Source organism: Peromyscus maniculatus, chromosome 5 (genome assembly GCF_049852395.1).
Source record: "Peromyscus maniculatus bairdii isolate BWxNUB_F1_BW_parent chromosome 5, HU_Pman_BW_mat_3.1, whole genome shotgun sequence".
Taxonomy (NCBI): domain Eukaryota; kingdom Metazoa; phylum Chordata; class Mammalia; order Rodentia; family Cricetidae; genus Peromyscus; species Peromyscus maniculatus.
Genome location: NC_134856.1, coordinates 92,239,638 through 92,256,094, shown reverse-complemented (window position 1 = coordinate 92,256,094; position 16,457 = coordinate 92,239,638). Strand labels below are relative to the sequence as shown.

At 43.6% G+C, this 16,457-nt stretch overlaps 1 protein-coding gene across 2 annotated transcripts in view; it reads right to left on the bottom strand.

Moving 5' to 3' along the window:
• The window catches only part of Adarb2 (adenosine deaminase RNA specific B2 (inactive)), a 532,528-nt gene that overhangs the window by 54,128 nt on the left and 461,943 nt on the right, over nt 1-16,457 (bottom strand). For both annotated transcript variants that reach the window (XM_006987845.4, XM_016006368.3), the window contains exon 5: nt 1,763-1,931. In XM_006987845.4, the coding sequence (XP_006987907.1) occupies nt 1,763-1,931 (169 nt within the window). The remainder of the gene's footprint in view (nt 1-1,762; nt 1,932-16,457) is intronic.

The window sequence follows — 16,457 nt, the reverse complement described above, 5'->3', positions numbered from 1 at the left end:
GCCATTAGAACATCAGAAATTCCAGCATTGTAGCACATTTCTTAGCACCTCTTCATTCTAGAAAATCCTTGTTAAAGTGTATGTGGCAGGCTTAGGAGATGGCTTGGTTGGCAACCATAAAGATCCAACTTTGTTTCCTAGAACTTAGGTTTAAAAAAATCCAGGCTTGCTGGCGTGCACTTCTGATCCCACTACCAGGGAAGCAGAGAGACTGAGCTGATTGCCATTCCTCACTGGCCAATCAGATTATCCTATCTGATTGGCCAATCAGACTATCCTATCTTTCAGGTCGGTGAGAGGTCCTGTCTCAAAACAAACAAGGTAGATGGCTTCTGAGAATGACATCTGAGATTGTTTTCTGACCTCCATGTGCAAACATACACACATACAAGCATACATATACACACACAAGTGTACACGATTTTGGTCATATTTCCTGATTTGAAATCTAGAAGTCTAGAGAATGGAATGTATTTGGTTCTGTGGGGATGTGAGGAGAACTGAAGTCACCAGGACAAGGTGACTTGACTATGTAGGACAAGGCCTACAAAGTATTGAATGCCTACATCAAGATGGCCACTGTGTATTTTTGTGAGAGCCATTTACCTTTGGTTTGCACAATGAAAGCAGCCTGGCCCCGAGATTAGGACTGGTGACAGGAAATAAATGACAGCCCATTTATGAGCTGGGCCCCTGAGAGATGAACCTTACTAAACACGAAGAACCCTGATCTGTCAAAGAAACTATGTTGGCTGAGAAATTCTCAAACCCAAACTGACCAGGGAGCAGAGGGAGCCCTCTTCCCTTTGTAGAAATAACTGAACTGTGAGTCCTGCTTAAAGTGGATACGATTTTGTCAGAATTGAGCAGAGGTGTCATTGTCAACCTGGCGCCTTTCCATGGCTGAAATGAAAGTTTTTGCCAGGGAGCAAGCGCATCGATTCAAGTCATCTCACATTGTACCAAACACTCTTTCAGTTCAATCAATGGAATTATGGTTCCAGAGAGCAATGACTCCCATTTCCTGAGAGACAGCAAAGTCGTGTTTCCTTCTTTTCTTCCCCCTTCCCTCTCTTCCTCCCTCTCTCTTCTTCTCTCCCTCGCTCTGTCCTTCAACTTCTTTTCTCTATGTTTTTCCTTGTCTTGTCTTCTCCCTTTTTGGTGGTTGCACTTTTTTGCGAGAAAACTTCTGTGATCCGTAGGTGGCTCCTAGAAATTGCATTGTTATCTTGTCCCATTGAATTTATATTGGAGTAGCTGGTTGGGTAAATAGCTTATTGAAGGTCTGTAAGATCCAGGGATGGCTGTGCCCTGTGGTCTAGTTGATATCTGTGTTTCATAGAGGAAATTGTTGTTTGAGGGATGCTATAGTGGCTGGCCGAATGTTTTAATTGAAAAATAACCAAATGGAATGAGCCATGACAAGATGTATTCCTGTGTGTCTATGCCTGTGGGCACACGTGTGGTAACCTGTGTATGTAACCTGTAGGCAAACAGCATGTTTCCTGAAGTGAGATGTTGAGTGTAATGCAGACATCTGGTAATTTAACACTTCAGTGTCTGTGTGGTATTCAAAGGGTGCTCCAAGTCTGAATAAAAATAGATGCTATGTGGTGCGCAGTTACTTACAATGTATGGGATCTGCCAAGATAAGTGGATGACACATTTTGAGCTGGCTGTGGGACTCCTTTCCATGACCTAGTTCCCTGGCTTCTCACTAGCTAAGGCATGTTGGTCCTGCCCATGCTAGGGGCCCCTTTACCTCAAGTGCAGCTCCAGCTGAGTGTAGAGGAAGTGAAGAAATGCCCGCCTGGCCACAATTTCAGCATGGCAGTCGTTGACAACGAGCCCCTGGTCACTGATGTGCTCGCCGCTGATACACTTGGTCCCAGAGGAGAGGACGATGACCTGCGCTTGTTTGGTGTCCAAGCCTAGGGGACACAGAGGGTGGTCAGGACAGCTTAGGCTTCAAGGACCCCACTGCAGGGAACTTCTCAACCTTCCTGTAGCACCAGCCATGGTGTTTATCTGACTGACATTCACGGTGGTGTGATGATTAATCTTTATTGTCAACTTGACTATATTTAAAATCACCTAGGAGACTTGTGAGCCATACCTCGGGGTATATTTATGAATCTGTTTCCAGAGATGACCAGCTGAGAGGGAAGTTTTGTTCTGGATGTGATGGCAGCATCCCTTGGGCTGGGAACCTTTGTGGAACTAAAGGTGGTGCCAGAGAAAGGGGAGTGTGGATAGTCTCTTTTCTCTGCTTCCCAGCCCACTGGGAAGAAAGTTTCTCTATTCTATTATGCCGTCCTAGACACGATGGACTGAAATCTCTGAAACCATGAACAAAATAAATAGCACGTCCCTTTAAATTGTTCTCAGCTGTATCGTCACAGCCATGCAAAAGTTAGGTCCTGAGCTGACAGACATCATTCTGAGACCTTGAGACTGGGAACAGCATGGTCACCCTTGAGTTTTGTCCCAGTGGCTGCTGGCCTGGTGGGAAGAAAGGATTTTCTTTTTCTGTAGCAGAAGCTTGTGGAAATATTTATATCAGAAACAAAGGAGTGACAGCTACAGCCAAACCTGTCTCTGGAGAGAAACTAGGGCACTGTAGGGGTTCTTGTTGAGACCTTAAAAGGGAAGAGGTTGGGCTTAGTCACATGTGCGATAACAATCCAAATTCTACCCCCAAGAAATTCTGCCACAGGCCCCTGCCCTCCAGAATGACAGCTGTGTATTCATTGAGAGATTCACTGAGAAGGAAGTACACAGGGAGTAGGTGTGCAGAAGGCGGTGAGGGCATAAGAAGGACTCTTAGCCTGGGCTTTGCCTTGCAGACACATCTGTATTTTCAGTGGAGAGGTGGCCCAAAGTGGGATTTGAATATATGTCCCTCACAGGTTCATAGTGGGTAGTAGTGCTGTTTGGGAAGGTTGTAGAACATTTAGGAGATGGAGCCTTCCTGGAGGAAGCGGGTCACCAGGGACAGGCATTGAGATTTTATAGGCGGCCCTGCCTCCTATCCGCTGTCTGCTTCCTGACAGTGAGTGCATGATCAGCCATCTTTTTTTTTTTTTTAAAGATTTATTTATCATGTATACAGTATTCCCTGCAGGCCAGAAGAGGGCACCAGATCTCATTACAGGTGGTTGTGAGCCACCATGTGGTTGCTGGGAATTGAACTCAGGACCTCTGGAAGAGCAGTCAGTGCTCTTAACCACTGAGCCATCTCTCCAGCCCGATCAGCCATCTTTTGCCACGTATGCCTTCCTGCCGTGATGCGCCTCAGCCTCTGGAACTATAAGCCACAATAAACCCTTCTTTTCTTATGTTGCTTCTTGTCAGGTTTTTGCTGCAGCAATGGGAAAAGTTAGCAGTATACAGGATGTTGGGGAGACACCCGTGCCTATGTGAGGTCTACAGACACTGGCCTTTATTTCCTTCAGCTTTCAGGATCCTTGTGAGCAGTGAAATTCAGATGAGCTCCATTCCTTCACTTTCTACCCAAAATGCACTTTTCTCTCCGAGTCCTGCTGAACTCTGCCCTCTGTTTTACTCAGTACACTTTTGAACACTGTGGGGACACTTGCCTTTCAAAGTGTCATACCTCAGCAGAGGTCAACCCTGAAGCTAGAACAAGGTTCAGAGGTTTGGAACACTCAGGAGTGTGTGGTTTGTACACATTTGTGTCTCAGAAGCAAGGTGAAAAGCAGAGCATGGCTATGGGGTTGATGTTTAGGCCTCTCGGGGCACATAGGTATAAAGGCTTCTGATACACCACAGGGTCAAGTTCAGAACAGTCCCCTCCATAATCACATTTCACAGGCTGGGGCTGGGGCTGATGAAGTGGTGTCTGAGGGGTGCGTCCCTTCTGTAGGTTATCCTGTTAAAGGTTGGACACCCTATCAGCAGGGAGTGGTCAGTGTAGACAGAATGACCAGTCCCACTCTGAGGCTACCATAATTGGCTGCAGCCTCGAGAAGGAGCTTTGAGCTGTGTCCATGGCAATTGCTTGGGATCTGGGCTTGGCTCTGATCTCATTCCAGGGACTGTGCTTTAGGGGCACATGTCTGTATGTATGTCCTGAATCTTCAAATGTCTTTTCTCTTTGTATATGTTCATTGTACATGATACTGTACTACTTAAGAAAATCTAAAAGTGTTTCTTTGACAGTTTCATATATATGTAAATATAATATATTTAAAATATAAATATTATATATATATAATACATTCCAATCACATTAATTTCTTTACCCTTTCTTATCTCCATTTGACCCCCACCAACCTCACTTTTTCTGACAAGGCTCCATTGTCCCACTTTTATGTCTTTTTGTTTTGTTTTTGGCTTATTTTGTGACCCTCTGAGTTTAATCAGAGCTGGATGGGTATCCATGGGCTCATGGGCACTCACCAGTGAGTACTCCCTGAAGACAATGACTTCTCAGTCCCAAGTAGCCACACACTGTCCATATCTTCCAGGGAGAGGCCAGCCCACTTGAGTCCCTCCCATATCGTTGATAGACTATGATGGGCCTGCTCTTGTACAGGCCCTGTACAGGCAGCTGCAGCTGCCATGAGTTCCCGAGTGCAATGGCCAACTCATGCCCAGAAGACAGCATTTTATGGTTCTGCTCTCTATTGTCTGGCTCACACAAAGAACATCTTACTGTAAACATATATTGTACACTTGATACATTTTCACTATATCCTCTATCTTCACTGTTCTCACCACTCCCTCACCCATGAGTGCCCTTTGTCTCCTTAGACATGTCTGCTCCTATTTTTATTATATATATGAAATATATATGTATATGTACACACATATATGAAATATATACATAAATATGTATATATACATGATTTTAGGTACCTATAGAAAAATCTATACTTCCTGAATCATATACCTAAGAATAATGTCACAAATTCATAAAAACAAAGGAAGTGAGGGGAGATTCCTATTGGAAATCATAAAGCTTTCTCCCTCCTCCTGGAGCTGCAGGAGAGATGGGAGGAAGCAGGCGGCATGGCTTCCTTCTGTACACATCTGGCACTTTCTGTGTCCGAGAGGCAAATCTCCTCCCAACTCTTAGTCTGCATAGAGGCACCCAAGGAGCAGCCCCATATTATTTCTCTCCTTTCTGGTCTATTTAGGGGTCATACAACTGCTGGTCTTTGGGGCTTATAAAACCTGAGAAGCATGTATTTTTTTATGGGGTGATTTATAGAGCTATGAAAGTGAGCTTCTGCTGGTGACCAACGGAAAGAATTACAACAGTTCCGTCAAGACTGCCAGAGGCCATTTGTAAAATACCGCCAGTTATCATCCTGTTGTTTAAACACTCTCAATACACGACAAAAGCAGGGAGTTTTGAGGCCACACTTACTGAACAGCCTCTTAAAATTTTCTTTGAGGTGTCAGAGAGATGGCTCAGTGGATCAACTGCAAGCTGTGCAACTGTGAGGACCTGAGTTTGAATCCCCTGAAGTGATGTAGAGTCAGGTGCCCTTGCCTGCATCAGTCACCCCAGCACTCCTACAGGGAAATGGGAAGTGAGGACCAGAGAGGCTCTGGGAGCCGGTAGGACAGCTAACCGGCAGTGACGAACTACAAGACGCCCTGTTTCCAACAAGATGGAAGGTCAGGGCTGTCACCTCAGGTTGATCTCTGACCTCCACAAGTCTACCATGGCATGAAGCTACACACACACACACACACACACACACACACACACACACACACACACACACACACACACACAGAGAGAGAGAGAGAGAGAGAGAGAGAGAGAGAGAGAGAGAGAGAGAGAGAGAGAGAGAGAGATGGGGGCTGCTCCTTTCCTTACTCCACTTTGCCATCTCCAAATTTTTACCTTTTTCCCCAATTAGATCAACTGTTAAGAGTTGACAAATAGTCCATACTAACATGGAAAAAAAAAAGCACTGGACACCTCATAGCTTATTTTTCACAAGACAATGCCCACTTACTCACAGCCAAAGGAACTTGATCAACAAAAACGGTTCCCTGGAAATCTTGAAAACAAATTCTAAATTTAAGATCTTTAAAATCCGATAAGAATCACACTGTTTGATCAGACCCCAGAAGACTATGAGTCAAAGATTATTCTTTCTGCTGCCCTCACGGATACAAGTGTGAATACACATTTTTCACTTTGATGGTGAATTTCTTGAGAGCAGAGACCAGAGACCAGAATTTCCCTGAAATCCTCTAAGAAGGGCCTCCCTAGGAGTCTGAGTAATTAGAGATTGCTTTAGCCCCTGTTGCAGATTTTCAAGGTCCTGCAGCTGAAAGTCAGGGGGTGGGGTTGGGATGTCCAACAGCTCTGCTCTGTATGTGAGCACACTACTGTTTGCTGAGTTTTGGATTCTGTATGGTGTGTGGTCGGTGCAGAGTGCTGGCTTAGCCTCAGATTTTACCGGACTCTGTTAAATCCTTTGATAAATTTATGTATGAACCATTTCTTTAAAGAGATGATATGCAAATTGGGCCCCCCAGTGGAGCAGACCTTCCATTTTTAATAGGATTTACTTTTCCAAGTGCAAACAGTGCTGAGAGCCTTGTGAAGTACTTGATACAGACTTGTTCTAAGTTGAGAATTGCTCCATTGAGAACTAAATCCTGAAGCCTGAGTGACCTCTGTCTCTATTCCCACCCCCAGCTTGGATCAGATGGAAGCCTGAGTCGGGGCAAAATGTGTGTATGCATTGGCTGCAAAGATTAATCTGCTATCCTCGCTTCTCTCTGGGACAGCTCCCTGAATGAAAAAAGAAATAAAAAGGAAAGGAACATGACTGCTCCTACGTATGGTGGAGGAGAAGGCTTATTGTAGATATATGGGAGAGTCCAGAGTGAACAAGACCAGACTGAGCCATGTGAGGAGAGGGGGAGGGGAAGGAAGAGGGGAGAGAGGGAAACCAGGTGTAGCAGCCAGGAGGCCCAAAGGTACGAGAGAGCTTGTAACCAAAATAACTGGATTATATAGGGAAGAGCATCCCTAGGTTGGGGAGTTCAGAGTAGGGAGCCAGGAGGGCCCTGTAATAGGCAGGGACTGAGGGACATTGGGAAAACGTGGTGGCAAGAGTCTACTTTGATTTGTTAAACGGGCACCTCAGCCTCTTGTCCCACTCCCCAGATGCATTTGTTCCTTTCTTCCTTAGCAAACCCCTCCACACATGTCCCTGCAGGCCAGAAGAGGGCACCGGATCTCATTACAGATGGTTATGAGCCACCATGTGGTTGCTGGGAATTGAACTCAGGACCTCTGGAAGAACAGCTAGTGCTCCTAACCTCTGAGCCATCTCTCCAGCCATTTCTTAAAAGGACTCAGGAGTCCAGGACATGCTGTCTGCCTACTGTCTCTTTCCCCTGTGGTGGAATTTAGTTTCTCAGTGATCATTTGAGCACACGTTTAGTTCTCAAGCCGTAGCTACTCTGCTTTGAGAAAAGCAAAGAGAGAATACAAGCAAAGACCTCATACTTTCTTCCCAGGGAAAGTGGAAAACAGCTACATACCATGACTGGCAAGCTTTCCTTGGGTCCAGGAATCCTCTCACTTTAGTTGTACCCTAGGAGGGCTAACTCCTGGCTGGGGGTCCTGGAGGTGGAGCTGACAGTCATTTGTCAGCAAGAGCTAAAGCTACAGGGAGCAGCAGGAGCCAGCTAGTAGTAACCTCTCCCAGGATGCCTGGGAGCCATTTTCTAATTGAAAGAGTTAACAGGATCCATGGACTGTTGAGGAACTTAATGAGGACACTCTCTTGATGGAGAAAGCATTTTCAGATTCCAGCTTCATTAAAGCAGGTATTTCGAGGGATGCAAACTAGCATTTCTAACTCTTCTTTGGAGTGCCTCAGCGTTCAGATGGCTGGCACACACACACTCTAGCTTAGCCTGCTCTTTGGGAGTAGGCACTGTGGCTCCCGAAGCTCTGGCTTCTTTTGATTCCATGGAAATTAGAGCTGTAGAAAAAAAGAAGCTGCTTCCCCTTTGCCCCTCATTAATTCTCAACGCTGCTCAACTCCAGGCTCTGCTGTACTTAGTACAATTACTCGGCTCAAGAAATGCATTATTTGCTGATTCACTTTTCATTAATCTCATCTACAACATGCCAGCACCAAGCTAAGTAACACTGGAGACAAAAGATACTTAAAACATGGTCCTACCCTTTAGCACGTATTTAGGGAGACAGTATAGAAGCAGAAGATCTGTAAAATAAAATCCTGTGTGTGTGTACTTCAGTGTTTGAGCAGGTCCTGAGAGATGGCATATCTTAGGTAGAATGAATACAGTGGCACAAAACATGGACAGGATCGAGAACATGCCTAATTTGTGTGTGTGTGTGTGTGTGTGTGTGTGTGTGTGTGTGTGTGTGTGTGTGTCGTGCGTGCCACTGAAAAGTTCATTTTGGTATCAGCGGGAAATTTGTATACAAAAGTGGTAGTTGTTAGGCTTAAAAGGCAAGTAGAAATTGATGACAGACAGACTTGAATGCCACCCTTAAGATGGATATTAGATCTTACATACTAGACAATGGGACTGTTAATGAACCTTTTGATCAGGACAGTGACATTGTTGTCCCTGGGTGGGCTCAGTGCAGCACCATGGATGAGTAGAGGGAGAAGGATGAGGTCATAGGCAGGAGGCTGCTGCAGCAGTATAGAATCTAGACATCGGGGAGTGGTAAATCAGAGAAATGGGTAGAAGGGAGGACTCGGGGAGAAGAAACGGGAGGACACAAGGAGTGAAGCAAAACGATTGGAAAATTAAAACAGGAAGAAGTGAAAATTAAATGCTCAAGAATTACATAGAACAAAGAAAACTATAGAAATTCTTATTAGGGTCAGCTGAGTTCAAGGCTGGCAGTCTCAATTTTGGGAGAACAGAAGATAGACATCTTGTCATTTCTCCCCTCAAATGCTGCAGAGGGGTGACTTGGTTGCATTATTCTTTTATGAGTTGGAAAATAGAGTTCAATATCAAAAATATAAACAAAAATTACTAGAAATACAAGCTGTATTGTAGCCTCTAAGAAAACAAGTTTTTCTTAAGTCTCTCATCCTATGGTTCTAGTATAGAGGAATAGAATAATCGAAGAGGAGTCCTCAGTTTTGTAAGACGTGGTACTCTCCACCCTTTATCAGATGAAGATCCTGCTTGTGTTAAAACCCAAAATATTTAGTCTTCAAGTCTTGTGAATTTTAGTACCTGTGGATGAGTTAAAGGTGTATGAGGTGGCATAAGTGGGCAGAAGTCACCTATTGTTGCCTGGAAATGAGATGCACTCTCTCTGTGATACTTTGGTTCCAAGTTTTTGTTTTTGTTTTTCAAGGCAGGTTTTCTTTGTGTAGTCCTGGCTGTCCTGGAACTAGCTTTGTAGACCAGGCTGGCCTCAAACTCAGAGATCTGCCTGCCTCTGCTTCCTAAGTGCTGAGATTAAAAGTGTGTGCCACCACCACCTGGCTGGTTCCCAGTTTGTTAGTCTTTGATACCTACAATGTGGAGTTAATGTCCAATGCAAAAGGGTCTCGAAGCTGAGCATATCCCCATGTGTTTGTAATCTCCATAATGATGCTTTGTATAAATAATGTGTCTTAGGTCAGGATAGCCCAAATCAGAGGCTGAGTGGGAGATTCTAGGAGGTAATTCATAGTAAATCAGGACAGGGCAGAAAGCTGGGTGAAGAGGAGATTTTGCTGTAGTCTGAGGTTGACCTGACAGAAAACTCTGAAATATGAAGGATAGGACATGGTTGTCGTACCTTGAGGCAAGGCTGGGAGATTCTGTACTCTGTGTGAGATGTCAGCTACAGGTATTCCAAGAGCACTGGCTGCCTTTGGCCAAGGCAATTGTCAGAAGACGTAGCTATGAGCAGTTTCCAGCCAGTGCATAGAGCAGCAATGCAAGAGGAAGAACCCTGGAGGGTCTTGGGTGTGGTGCCAGCAGCATCTACTCCGTCAAAGAATGCTGCCATAGTCTCTCAAATGAAAATTTGTGCGAAACTTGACACATGATTTTTGGTCGACCTATTTTCTCTTAAAATGGCCCAAATTAAGGGTTGGAGAGGTGGCTCAGTTGTTAAGAGCACTGTTGCTCTTCCAGAGGACTCGGGTTTAGTACCCACAGGGCAGCTCCTCTATGACTCCAGTTCCAGGCATCAGGCACACATGAGGTACAGAAACATGCATGTAACCAAAACATTCATGTACATAAAATGAAATAAATTAATCTAAAAAATGGCACAATTAAGCTGGGCGGTGGTGGCTCATGCCTTTAATCCTAGCACTCAGGGACGCAGAGACAGGCAGATCGCTGTAGCAGGAATCTTAAAGGGTTTTATTAATACAAACAAACCCAGAGTCAGGTATTGGGGAGAATGCTGGAAGATCAGAGAAGCAGAACAAGCCACAGCTTCCTCACCTCGCCAATTCCTCAGCTGATCTTGTTTCCTCAGACTGGAAGCCTCTGTGTCCTCACCTGGAATGAATCTCAGCTGAACTGTGCTGCTCAAAAGCCTAAAAGTTTAACCTGCACTAGTTCCTGGTCCTCATGCCTTATATACCTTTCTGCTTTCTACCATCACTTCCTGGGATTAAAGGCGTGAGTCACCATGCCTGGCTGTTTCCAGTATGGCTTTGGACTCACAGAGATCCAGATGGATCTCTGCCTCTAGAATGCTAGTATTAAAGGCGTGTGCTACCACTGCCTAATCTTTATGTTTAATATTATGGCTGTTCTGTTCTCTGGCCCCCAGATAAGTTTATTGGGGCACACAATATATCAACCACAGATCTCTGTGAGCTCAAGGACAGCCCTGTCTACAAAATGAGTTCCAGGACAGCCAGGGCTATACAGAGAAACCCTATCTCAAAAAACAAAAACAAAAAACAAACAAATAAACAAGAAAACGAAACCCAACCCCCCCCCCCAAAAAAAAACACAATCTAAATTGGAGTAAAAGTAAGACCCTATAGAATATCACGAGGAAGAGCTATAGAAAACAGAAACACTATGTTGAACATACACATTTGATTGAGAAAATCACAGTTAGAGATATTTAAAAATTTCTAAATAAATTACTACTTACTAAACATGCAGTATAGCTCATTACTAAATTTACAGTATTACTCATTTCTTCCAAAAATGTGAAATGAGATTGTATGTAAAGCTACAATACAAAAAGATAACTGTGAACATGGACCCAGAGCCAGCATCCGAAAAAACCATGACTTTAGATAAAATACAATACAGGTTGTATTTAGAACACAATAGAGAAAGATGATCATGGCTGGGGAATGGAGCCAGTGTCTGACAAAACACATAGCTTAGTGGGGAAACTTGGAGGCATTTCTGCTGCCTTTAGAAGAATGCCCAGGGGAGTTCCATTATTTGGTATCCGTTAAAGCTACCACTCAGCACAAGAGAAATAAGTTAGAGGTGTAATAATTGGAAGGAGCAGGTAATACAAATGCTGTCTGACTAGACTATGGCTGCATTCGTGGCACCCTCGAGAGAGTCCATTTGAAATACTACTAGAAGCAGAAAGAGAGTTCAATAGGGTGAGAGGGAGCAGAACTCATACACCCAAATCAATAGTTTTCATATATACACATAACCACTGGAGAGAAACAATAAAGTGGAAACAACTCTGTTTATAATAGCCACAAACAAGGTGATAGGGAGAGGAGAATGGACCGTGAGGACTAAAGCTTTAAGAGCCTCTACAGGGGCTGGGGACATAGATCAAGCAGGTAAGGGTGTTTGCCACCAAGCCTGACCACCTGAGTTTGATCATCTGAACCCGCATGGTGGAAGGAGAGAACTGACTCCTGTGAACTGTCCTCTGAGCTCTACAGGTGTGCCAGGGCACTCCCCAAAATGTAAAAATAAAACACCTTTACTTAAGGACACCAGCAATATTAGAACCACAGAAAGATACCTTGCCATCTTAAATTAGGAAGATCAGTCCCGTGAATTTTCTCTCAATTGGTTATAAGGTTATACTAACAGAAACAGCAAGAGTGCTTTGTTCTAGACAACACCCAGTTAAAATGTAGTTTAATTATTCTTTATTTAAACGAGGAAAACAGATTCTTCAGGGAAACCCAGAGAATACTGGAGCATGGACTGATGCTGGGAGACAAACCCTAGCAGGGAGCATGCTGGTGGCACAAGCTTGTTACAAACGACAGTGGAGAGGATGCATGCTGTGAGAAGAGTGGAGCAAGGGAGAAAGCTCAGAGATCAACCCAAGTGCACAAGAGAACTCAGTACAAGCTAAAGGGAACCCCTCTGTCCTCGAGGGTCCAAAGCATTGAGTTAACAGCATCTCATAACTCAGGCATCTCTGGAAATTAAAGTTACGTCTTCATCTTCCACCAGGCACCAGGGCAGGTGGCAAACGGATTAAGATCTAGATGTGAAATACCAAATAAGTGCACCTGAATCTTTACAGTGGCTTTATTTATACTTTACAAAACTTGGAAGCAACCACAGTGTCCTTGCTTTTGAACTTCTCTGCCTCTAGTGTTGACAGAAAGAAATTCTCTTGTTTATAGACTTCTCAGAAAGGCATACTTTGTTGCAAGCAGCACAGGTGGGCATTTCTTTGGTACACTATTATCTACCCAGCTCTAGGCAGTCTATGGGAGTGCACTTTCATTCATTTAACTAGAACTAAATAAGTCTCATTTCAAGTTTTTAAATAGAAGTTTCTTAACAGCATATCTGATTCTGGAAGAAAGCACCACCAGTGTTCTAAAGTATAAAACTAAAAGTAAAATAATACCAATATGTGTCAAAGAAATACATCTCTGAACTATAGAAACCAGAGATAGAAACAAAATATTTTTATCATGTATATAGACTTTCCAAAGGTTTGGTATGTAATATATTCTGATTCTGTTTTCAAATATCATGTTCATGGAGTTTAATGACGCCATAATAAGGTTTGCACATTCCCCCCCCCCCCCCCCCCCCCGCTCCCCCCTCCCCCTCCAGGAAGGCTCTTTCACAGTGTATTGGCTCCTAGCACTGAGAAACCTTCACCAGTGATCAACCCCAGTGATCATGCACACAATTCCATTTTATTGCTGGTGTTTGGTGTGTAAGAGCTCCCAGCCTCTTTGTGCTTTGTATTTTGAGTTTTTGCAGAGACTATCAGCCTGCCTGTAATCCTACTTCCGGTCACTATTTGACTAACATGGTTTTATTTTCAAGCTTTTTCTGCAATAAATTTTTGTCTCTTCTTAAGTTTCAGTTTCCACACTCTAAATTCTTCTCTAATTAGTTCAAAATCAGGTGACTGAAAATACACACCGGGGGCATTTCTGATCTAGAGGCATAACTGGGCTAGAATTAGAAAAGTTTGGCTTCTAGTGGGGAGATTTTTCTTTCACCAGCATGTTAACTGATAGTCATCTCTGGAAATGAGAAGAGGCCAATGTCCTCTACGTTCTTATTCTCCAAACATTGCTAGTGTGCTGAGGAAGTTACATGTCAGTGTCTTGTACACCTGAAATGGACACCAGACAGTACAGCACAAATATGAGGCATCTGTGAAGCTCAAAACAGAGGTACTTCATTTCTTACTTACTTGAAACACTGGCCAAGTAAATTTAACTACATTAAATTCAATTAACTACATTGCCTTGTGGGCAAAAAGTTAATTTAAAGAAAATCATGCAAACTTTAAAAATTTGAACACTGCAATTTTTAGCTATTGCTGTGAGATATGTTTCCGTTCCCATATAATTATATTTATCTATCTCCATATAATTATATTTATCTACCCATCTTTTTCTCTGATTTCCATAGTTAGAACAACACTAAAAATCACGTATTCTGTAGTTGCTTATAGTCACAACAAACTGTGTGTTCTTCATACAGGAACAAGAGTGTTTGGAACAGCTGAAAGGCAGGCAATTCAAGAGAATCTTAAAAATAAATATGAGTTGGCACCGGGGTATAGGTTAAGTGAAAATTCAGTGAGAAATATTGATAGTACAAGGGCACATTTTTATCTATTTTCATTCATCTATCCATATGATGAGTATTGAATTTCTCCAGAAAGTGAGGATATACAACTTGTCCCTTGTTTTCAGGTCCTGAACTCTATGTCATCTGCACATACGCACAGGTTGGGGAAGGAGGCTGGCCTGGTAGGAGAGAAGGGATTATGATTATGGACATAACAGAGCTGTGGGCATCTGAGAGGGTGGGAAGGGGTGACTGAAGGAGTTGAGTCAGTGTTAGAGATGGGAAGACAAGGGACCTTTGCCTATGCTTATCTGCCAGATGAATTAGAAAACAGCTGCATAGGAGAAGTGGCTTGTCTGAAGCCATCAGACTCTGGAGAGGTCAGCTGAGCCAGATAGAGTATGGAACTATGATAAGGATGCCGTGGGGCTGCAGCCTGTGGAAGTTCCAGCACCATGACTGCCTTCCTCCCAGGGTTCCCTCCCTGCCAAGCTGCCCCCACCAGTCCTGGAGTAACTAAGAGTCCTCTTGTGAAACACACCAGACAGGCTAATGCCCCTCCCCCTCCCCCTGAGCTGATTTAATCAGGAGAATCTCTGAGTCACTATTAAACACATAAATGCTGACACGAGCTTCGAGCTTCCTGTCAAGACACAAGACTGAACTGTGGAAAGAACATGCCTTTGTCAGGTCCCTGGAAGTCTGTCTTTTAGCAATGTTTCTGGGTCATGCTTGTGACCAGGTGAATTTGAAGATCACAAATACACAGACAAAACACAGGCAGAATTTTCATCTCTTCTATTGTCTATAAACTGTGAAGATCCAGTTTTGAAAAGGTTCTTCCTTCCTTCCTTCCTTCCTTCCTTCCTTCCTTCCTTCCTTCCTTCCTTCTTTCTTTCTTTCTTTCTTTCTTTCTTTCAGCAAGGTGTGGTGGTACACATCTTTAATTCCAGCACTCCTGAGACAGAGGCAGGCAGATCTCTGGGAGTTTGAGGTCAGCATGATCTATACACAGAGTTCTAGGATAGTTAGAATTATATAATAGTGAGATCCTGTCTCAAAAAAGCAAAACAAACATACAAAAACCAAACACGCACATACATACACAAAAATAAAAGAAAGAAAGAAAAGAAAAAGATTCTTTTTGTTGGATTGGGTAAACAATTTGAGGAAAGAAACTACTAACTGTGGTATCTCACACTGAGATTTGCACACATAAGGAGCACAAAGGATTCAGGGTTACCTACAAAGAACCCCTGACTCTGCTGAGACTCCAGATGCTATGGTGACCATTGGCCTCAGTGCTCACATTTCAAAGCACTCCATCAGTGAATCTTAAATGCTGATGCTGACTAAGCCACAAGAGCCCAGCTTTCTAAACATCAGCATAACACTTGTTAGAGTAACTACAGTAATTACATACCTGATAACATCCTTTAGCTTGCTACTTGTTAGAAAAATTCTGTAATCACAGACTCATTACCATTATTCAAAGAGAGAAAAATATGGGTTGGAGATGAAGCTCAGTTGGTAGAATGCTGGCCTGGTTCAAACCCTAGCATCACACAGACTGGGCGCCATGGTACATACCTGTTATCCCAGCACTCAAGAGATGGAGGCAGGGGCATCAGATGTCTAAGGTCATCCTTGGCTACATAGAGAGCTGAAGGTCAGCTGGGATACATAAGACCCTGTCTCAAAAATAAAATAAAACAAAAAGAAGATGCTTCTGGACGATATGCCTATCTCTTCCTTTTGATTGGTGAGACTATCATTAGGAAGAATAGTAGCTTGTTTGGCAGGAATCCTGGTAAGCAAAGAGAATGGGTCCTGTAAAAGTAACCGTCTTATTCAATAAGAAACACAGAACCAATGCAAGCCCAAGAGGTCAGAGCTAAGAGCCTTACCCTTCACTCTGCAGCTATCCTCCAGCCCCGAGAGAGCTACTTCCTGTGTGTTTGTCTTTATAAAGACTTTCTGTTCTGCCTTCTCATTGGTTGGTTGTAAACCCAACCACATGAACGCCTCGTCACTGCCTGTCTGTACCGACCTCTAGGTCTTCTATGGTTGGTATTGAGATTAAAGGCATGTGTCTCCATGCTGGCTGTATCCTTGAACACACAGAGATCTGCCTAGCTCTGCCTCCAAAGAGCTAGGATTAAAGGCATGCACCACCACTGCCCAGACCTAATCTGAGGTTTTAATAGAGCCAAATTTGAACCAGTATTTGGATCTAAGGGTGCTAATAATGAATGCTTCTTCTATTCTGATGACACTCATACATTTTCCTTCTAAAATGCCTGGGGCTTGGGATTCACATGTAACCTCAATAGGGAATATGATGGTCTCAGGTGCTTTGCTATGAGGTTTTCTTTCTGCTGTGTGGTTGACAGCCACTGAGCTGCATGCATTGAGCATTGTGAAGACTAGGCCTGCACACTAATCACACACGC